At 37.5% G+C, this 8,768-nt stretch overlaps 1 protein-coding gene across 2 annotated transcripts; it reads left to right on the top strand.

Moving 5' to 3' along the window:
• Nucleotides 1-3,907: 3,907 nt before the first annotated feature.
• On the top strand, nt 3,908-8,505 carry LOC132118424 (ALK and LTK ligand 2a-like). 2 transcript variants are annotated; one of them, XM_059528257.1, is made up of 6 exons: nt 3,908-4,814; nt 5,701-5,970; nt 6,515-6,568; nt 6,651-6,731; nt 6,966-7,039; nt 7,869-8,505. In XM_059528257.1, the coding sequence occupies exons 2-5, from the start codon at nt 5,760-5,762 to the stop codon at nt 7,028-7,030; spliced, it is 411 nt and encodes a 136-aa protein (XP_059384240.1). In that variant the 5' UTR covers nt 3,908-4,814; nt 5,701-5,759; the 3' UTR covers nt 7,031-7,039; nt 7,869-8,505. The 2 variants fall into 2 exon arrangements, with proteins under 2 accessions (XP_059384240.1, XP_059384239.1); XM_059528256.1 differs by having other exon boundaries at nt 3,914-4,814; nt 7,866-8,505.
• The last annotated feature ends 263 nt before the right edge of the window (nt 8,506-8,768 follow it).

Genomic DNA, 8,768 nt, shown 5'->3' with positions numbered 1-8,768 from the left:
GACAGTGAGAAGGAGACTGATATGCCTGAAATCTGCTCATCTTCAACACCTCTCCTCCACCGGTGGCTATCTGTTACTTGTTTCTCTTGCTTGCTGATTTTGGCTTGTAGCTGTTGTCCTAACTTACCCTTTACAGACTTTTCAGAAAAAGAAAGAAACATCCCTGACACGTCCAGAAGCTTCCCATGCACGGAGTGGCTGCTGCTCAGCGAGTGCATGCAAACAAGACCTCTACACTCGGCTCCATCATTTCATATCATAGCTATTTTCTTTTTGATGGGGAATGTGTTTCGCCTTCCCCAAGCACTAAGTCCCACTGGAAACCGTGCACACATACACGCACAAAAACTCTTAAACAAAGCATTTGGCAGTGTTGTTTGAACTATGGTACGAAAAAAAAAAAACCCCCGTTGCAACTGCAAAGAGCTTGTCTTTCATTTTGTCACTCGGCACCACACATCTGCATGAAGACAATTCACAGATAAAGGCCGAACTGACAGTGTGACATCATTCAACAATCCTTCAATCTGTCTATCTGCTGGATTATAACTCAAAGTCTTACAAAAGACTCCTTTGACACGTAATCAGTCATAACTGTGATTCTTTGCCATATGACAATTTCAAAATGCATGTAAATAATCAGCAGGACCACGCATGCCTTTCACAGATACTTTAAACACCTATGTATTTAATACACCCGAGTTCCCGGGGAGCCACGCCTATAGACACTTTGCACGGAGCTTAATCTACAAGGGCAAAACTGTTAAAAAGTGCATGCAGTTGTATTTAAGTTTGATTTTTATAAAATATGTCTTCAATATTTTACTATGGTAGCTAATTTCTGCCATGAAATAAAATATAAAAAAGGTATTTTAAACTTTTTATCTCATAGTTATATCTTGCAATTCTGCTTTTTTTCTTATTTCACAATTCTGAATTTATCTTAAATAAATTCTGACTTTTTCTTAGAATTGTAAGTTTATATCTCACAGTTATGGGTAATATCTTGCAATTATGACATATACTTTTGATATACTTTATTAATTTGCACTTTTGAAATAAAGTCAGAATTGTGAGATATAAACTTTATATATTCAGATTTTTGTTCTCACAATTCTGACTTTTTCCGCAACAATTCTGACTTTATTTCTCAGAATTGCAAGAACAAAAGGCCCAATTGTGAGATAAAAAGTTGCAATTACCTTTTTTTTTCTATTCCGTAGTGGAAATGGGCTTCCATATTTGATTCAATTTTAGACAGTTTCCAGTTAATTATAGAATCAATCAAATGCAATAGAATTGAATAATCCATCTGGTTCTAGGGACAAGTATTGTTTTGATGCCAGTGTACTTTACCTTGGTTACAAAAAGGCTCTCATTGAGGATATAAACAAATTAGCAAACAAAAACCCACACATCCTCACCAACATCCATTTAACCTAAATATAGCCTAATTTGTCTAGTAAATGCTTTTTCAAAGAGCTTCCAAGAGGTGTAGGCCTAAGTGAACAAAGCCAAAAATAAAAGCCGATTTTCAAAAGTGTCTGCAAGGCCAGCTTTAGGCATTGTTTACATGAAACGGTCTTCCTTAAAGAAAATTTAAGTAAAAAATAAGAATGGATGGATAACTTGTCATGTATTTGTTACTTCAAAACATCAGCTGTTAATATGGCAGCCATTTAGAAACTAAAATTTATGTTGGCTTTACCAGCAGAGCCATGTTTATTGCAGAAAAGTACATTTCTATGGACTTCACCAAGAAGTTCAGCCAACATGAAATAAAAGAGCACAATAAAAGTAATTTATTGGACTTAAAGATTCCCCAAGTGGTCACTTCGGCATCCAAATGCTAGTAGAAGAAGCTCTTGTCTATTTCAGAGCCGAGAGGACAAAGGGAGATGGATAGACAAACCAGATGGGAAGTCTGAGAAAGACTCCAAAAGGTCAATGAGGATGCAATGGAGAGAAAAATGCAATGCTGAAAATCTCTGTTGTGAGATTGACCACTTTTCATCGATAACGCCTTATTATTCCAAATGCTTTAATGAGGTTTGGCCATTTAATACTGAGGATTATGTGACATTTCAGATCAAGAAAAAATACATTTTTGGTACACTGCAGTGCAAACAAATTTATGCAAAGTATCATCATGTAAGAACACCATCATTTCAATTAAAGGGGTAATCCACCACTGGCAAGATGGGACTTTAATTTTTTCAAATGATGAAAAATAAAGGAGATCTTGGTGCAAGTCACATAGAAAAACAATACACACTGTTCATTTATCCTACCAATATTGTAACAATACAAATCTGGTTAAAAATTGGCGAACTTGCCCTTTAAGATGAACTCATTTTTCTATTACATGCTTTGTTTGCTTAAAGTTAAATATATTCTAATGAGGCCTGGTGCTTGGCCTTTAAAACACTTCAAAGATTTATGGGGGAAACCTTTGAGTGGTATGTTTGAATTATACATTTATAGATATTTACATTTCATTTCGTGGTTTGTTTATTTATTTAATAGCACAGATCGAGAAGAGTTGAGTCTAAAATATGCATAATTTCCATCAATTCCTGTTCCTAAGTTACTAATTTTTCATTTATTTGAAGCTGTTCAATAAAGTTTCTATCAACATCAACATTCTGCTAAATCTCTCTTTATTTTTGTTTCACATTATATATAGCAGGGGTCACCAGACTCAGTCCTGGAGGGCCAGTGTTCTGCAGAGTGTAGTTCTAAACCTAATTAAACACACCTGATCAATGTCTTATGGTGCATTCAAGTCATGTCGGATACATCGTATTTACAAGTTGAACACAAACATGAGTTGAACATGAACGCCACCACAAAGTTTGTATTACGAGTAGGAAACTAAATTTTCTTTGAGCCCAGAGTTTCTAAGTTGGGGGTGTGTCAGTGAGAAAACATGTCAAATGCAATGGACGCAGTTAAATATTATAGATATGCAGCGTCTGTGTTTATGGCAAATTTGTTCAAATTAATAAATTGCTTACTATTTTGTAATGTACAATAAAATGGTTACATATACAAAATATTATAATACTGTATATTTACCATAGAATATAGAATTGTTTAGTTGAAATAAACCTTCATAAATTGAATAAAAACAGTAATTAGCAAAAACAGAATGATGCACATTGTTTATTCATCCTTTTGTAGATGTAGAGTTAAAAAAAATATTGAATTTTATGCAGAAAAGTTAAATTGCCATTGTGTTTCGACCAAAGTGACTTGAACACACCTGCCATCGGTTGCCAACTTGTAAGTACAAACATCCCAGGAGGACTTAAACACAGCATAACTAGGTATACTTGAAACTTCCAGGCAGGTGTGTTGAGACAAGTTGGAGCTAAACTCTGCAGGACACTGGCCCTCCAGGATCAAGTCTGGTGACCCCTGATATATAGGGTCACATAGGTTCAAATCAGCATCGGGGTGAGTAGGTCAGGGCAGTGGGTAAATGAGGACAAATTAGCTTTCATTTATGAGTGAACTATGGCATTAAATGTCTTTTTGAATGGAATGAACCCATACAAACTTTAAGATACCACTCTAGATCTTCAACCACTAAGTTGACCAATATAGGTTTCACTACAAAGAAAAGGGTTTTATGGGATCTGCAGTGTAATCTTTTTATCAGGTGTACCTGCCTTTATGAGCACTTCACTTCACTGATAAGATAACCACACACATTAAGCTGTTTCCATGTAAACATTCCCAAACAGTAGAAGACAAACTTTTTAACTGGATAATGTTATGTTGTTATAAAAAGCACAACGATTCAGAAGCCGTAGGCAAGCAGGCCACTCCTCGTTTTCCTTAAACATGTTCTCCTCAATGTCCAGGTTTAATTTAGTGTAAGACAGTATACACTTATTGTGCTAGTTGGTCTAATTGACTTTAAGGGACCCTAGACGGCTGCCTACCTTTGCCTTTAGCATTGTGTCCGCCCATGCAGATCACCATTCGTGACCGGGATAGGAGCCAGATTGCTCCATGTTCTTTTTTGCTTTGAGGGAGTGGTATGAATGAAAGCAAACATAAACTAATCCGAACTCACTTTTCTCTGGTCTGTTGGGCTGACTGTTTCTCTTGTACTATCATTACCATTACACAGAATAATTACATCAGCTGTAGCCACTTCCAGGCATTGATCTGTAACTCGAATCAATCCTCTAGAGACACAAGGGGATGAAATAGTGATCTATGGTGGTGTGTGAGGGGAAAAACCTGACTTTCAGGCACCATAGGAGTTCCAGTCTGTAGAATAGTGGGACAGTTCCTGGTATAGCTGCATCTCTTCCTGCAAGCACAGCTTTCTAAGTGCTCTAATGAGATAGTGGGCAAGAAGAAAAGTCCATGGGATGCTGCATGTGAGAAACGGGAATATGAAGATGTGCGGCGTATGTGTAACGAGTTTCTAATTAAAGACACGGCGATGTAAGCCCTCGAGGGACGACTCCTTCCGTCTGAGAACCTCAATAAATTGGCGAGAATCGACGGCGAATGTCTGGAGACGTTCAAAACGAGCGACGCGTGTCCTCGAGGAGCTTTCACTGGAATTTTCTCAAGTCACGGAGACATCAAAAGGGACTCTGACCTCTCAAACTTCCCACGCTTGAGCGTTTTAAAGGACGATTCACTTTAAAGGATAGCGCTCTCTCTCGCGAGCCTCGCGTGGGGTTTTATAGACACCGGACGCTCGAGACTCAATAAAACACAACGCGCGCTCAATCGCCTCAGGCTGTGTCGATTGAGGGAAAGAAACGCAGCAACACCAGGGTCCTCAGGTAGGTTTACTAGAGGCATTTATGACTTATGGTGATTTTTTTTTTAACATTTTTATCACACCACTCTTAAATTGCTAAGCTTTTTTATTTTCCTCATACACAAAGTGGATTGTAAATTAGCAGCCTAATCAATGCGCGACTATGGGACACCGCTTGGTAGTTTAGTTTTGTAGTCTAACCACACGCTACGAGTCAAAGTTTGGACATACACAACTGAATTTGTATTTCCCATCCAGTACATATGTGTCTCTTACATAGTTTAAAGGTGTGGTAATTTATAGGCTATCGCATGTTTTGTTGATTTCTCAATAAAAAGACATTAACATAAAACGTGGACTGTAAAATCCATGTGCATCTCCGGTTATTTGGCCTCAAAAGAATTTAAGAAATTATTGAGTTCATATTGAGACTTTAATGCTGCAAATGTGAGCACAGTTTGTGTTGAAATCTGTAGAGAAAAGTTTGAGCTTGGGGTTTCTTTCCCCTTTTTCACTTTTTAATGTGCTCTTCATGTAGTGTTATTGCTGTCGAGGAGAAATAGACTGGTGGACTAATGTAAAAAGTGTCTACATATCAATAAAGCTAACGTTTGATTTATTTTTAAATGAATGAGTTAGTGAAGGAATCAGCAAACAAGTGCCCCCATTCATGTGAAATCATTCAGTGGTGTTTAAAGCACCACATCTCTTAATGAAGAAAATATGTGAAGAGATAGTTTGAATAGTTTTGAAGACCTAGCCTAGAGTACGTGTGTCCATGCTGACTGGTAGGGAAAGCGTTAATTTCTTTTTTCTTTCTTTTTTAAGAAATCGTAAAAGCTTTCAAAGTTTAGTTTTAACATAAAGTGGACTTTTGCATTTTATAAACCCTGTCACTTCTTCCTCAGACTGCGTGATCCAGGACTTGGGCAGTGCGGGACTTGCGCGCACTCTGGTTGCGGGAGCGATGCGCGCGCTGCGGGCTCCGGTTCTAGTAATGGGGCTCGTTATGTTAATCTGCACTGCTGCACAAAGCGACGCCAGCGTGAACAAAGTCGAGAAAACGTTCAGACGGATAAAAGACATCATGAGACTGGCGGAAAACAGCGCCGACGACCCAAGCGCGCAAAAGAAAGAGGAAACTCGCCTCAAAACGGAAACCGGGGAAACAATTTTAAGTAAGCATGGCATTTATGCACAGTTGTACATGTATCAGTGTTAATGCAATGGATAGTAAAATAAGTTAAAAAAAAATAGTTAAGCCAAAATGTCATTTTCTGGTTGTATTACTTTAGACTTCATACATTTTAGCTCATCTCTCTTCATACACAAAAGCTCATCTGATGCAGTGAGACTGTGCCTGCCTTTTCCTTGATCTATATTTAAGAGGGATGTGACTTACCCACTAGGGCACCAGCCAAAGTCTTAACTCTCGAAGCATTAGGTGAAATAGTTTTGCATTGCACCTGTTGTGTGCCGAGTCAGACATGTGGTATTGGTGGACAGCGATTCCCAGCTACGTCAAGTAATCTCTGGCCTACATAAGATTTTGTAGAATAAAAAAAATACAAAGTGATCATATGTGTACAGAAAGCTTGTTTTGGGGTTTAAACCACTTAGTCAGAGCACGTTCATTGCTGGTGATTTTGTCACTGCTTCAGAAGCTTGAAGGATCAGTGGATATCCAGGGTTTGACCTTTGAATGTTTCTTTCCTTTCGCAGAAATCTTTCCCAGAGACGTCGAAAAGAGAAAGAAGGTTATCAGGATCTTAACAGGTGAGAGACGTTTGAATTTTCCATGACCTTGAAACAAAAATGGTGTTTGAGAGTTTTAACCTGGTTGGTTTTCTTTCACCAGGTCCTCTTTATTTCAGTCCAAAATGCAGGAAGCACGTCTACAGGCTTTATAATCACACCAGAGACTGCACCAGCCCTGCATGTGAGTACAGTTAAGCATTCCCATGTCTCTAGACCCCACAAATAGATCACATCTCTGCCCACATGCACCACGAACCTCTACAAACTGTCTTTATATTCATGACAGTCTCATGTCGGCTAGGTGCCCCTGATTTACCCCTGAACAGGGAGTTTTAAAACAAAAACAGTATAGGCTACAAATTCAGGATTCATCCAGCTGATTATCCCACTCATCCAACTTTACTCCTGTCCTCAGACTACAAAAGATGCGCGCGACTTCTGACGCGACTGGCAGGGAGTCCGAGATGTCAAGAGGGTTAACTTTACCAGGTAAGCAACTTTTTTTTATATTTTTCTCTTTGAATGAAGGTAAATCAATAAGAAATTGGAGACGAGAGGGAGAATGCAGGATTGGAAAAGTCATTAAAATTAAAAGAACTGAAAAATTCATAGAAAGTATACATTTCAAAATCATAAACATCATACATTTTATATTTCTTTATTTTTAATTTATTTATACAGTTGTGGTCAAAAGTTAACATTTAATTAATTATTTTTATTTTTTTACTTACAAATTTTCACAAGACAATCTGCAAAATGTTAATTATTAGATTACCAATTATATATAAACGACATTGATTTTAAAAGCATTGGTTTAAATAAAAAATGTATGTATGTATATATATATATATATATATATATATATATATATATAACTGTATGACGTTATATATATATTGTGTGTGTGTATAATTATCTACTTAGACACACAATAATTTGCCGAAATTGTGGGAACACTGGATATGATACAGAAAGATATTAATTATTTAGGTAAACTACGAAAGCAAAACAAAACTGATTTATTCTGCAGATTCAGAGAGGACACATGCACTTAAACGTTTTATGACAGAGAACACATTCCAGGATTAGATAACTTATCCAAGCTATTACAGATGTGATTTAAGCAAACCTTAAGGCAATCCTTTACATTTCAGCGCTTTTTTTTTCTAAGAGCACTTTCGGAGGGTAGAACATGTAACAAACCCTGCTTCCCAATTTATTACAGATGGGAAAATTTCAGATGCATCCAAGTGCACACATGTATACACACACAGCCAAGTCTGAAACAGCACTAAACTTCACTTCCTTTATCAAGCAGGTTGAAGCCAAACCAAAGTGACCCAGAAAAAATAAAACAGCAGTCAAAGTGCCTTTGGACAAGAGAAGAGAATTTAAACCAACACGCAACATTCCACATAATCAGCACATCAAGTCCAGAACACTGCTCTGCCTCTCCGGAGAATAGATGTGGGAAAGAATTGATATAGCAGTAAACGGACAGAATATAATGGGATGCACTTGCCCAAGGATGGTCTGCTGGACTCAGCATGGAGCCAATGTTAAAACACAGGATGACAGAGAAAGAAAACAGAAAACGCATCTGGCACATTGGGTTATGAACCTCTCTGCCAAAAAACAAAACCATTTTCCATCGTTTCATCACGATAAAAGGGATTGCCATGCTTTTGTGTTTTGTTCTCATCAGATATCAAGACTTGTCACAGTCAGTGCTGATGTTTCGTTTGACATGCCTCGATGGGGTTACAATTCCGAGCCGTGACCACAAATTGTCTTCGTTCACTGCGACAAGAGAGATTTGCTTTTCTCTGTGCTAGAACTGAAAACCAGTTAACTGCATGAACGTTTCCTTTCGCTTCTGTTTGCCAGCAAACAGGTAGACTTTTGAGGTAAATCCGTGAAAAGCTTTTTTTGTTTTTGTGTGAGACTGTGAGTGTCTGACTGCGGAATATATTCAGTATATTTTGATATGTAAATGTTGTACAAATGAGACTTAAAAAAAAAAAAATCTGTATAACAAACATAAGTGTCTGACGCACGATGGGATGTGTATATTTAAAAGAAAATATATTTAAATAAATTATGATTGTTTAAACACTGTGGTCTTTAACGTTGTATAAATAGACAAAAAAAATTCAAGGTTAATCTTCTGAAGCATAAAACGTAGTCCATCTAGTTTAACCGCTTATCTTGGCATCAG

This window comes from Carassius carassius, chromosome 37 (genome assembly GCF_963082965.1).
Source record: "Carassius carassius chromosome 37, fCarCar2.1, whole genome shotgun sequence".
NCBI classification, from domain to species: domain Eukaryota; kingdom Metazoa; phylum Chordata; class Actinopteri; order Cypriniformes; family Cyprinidae; genus Carassius; species Carassius carassius.
Note: the sequence above shows the minus strand (reverse complement) of the source record. Positions and strands in the feature narration are given on the sequence as shown.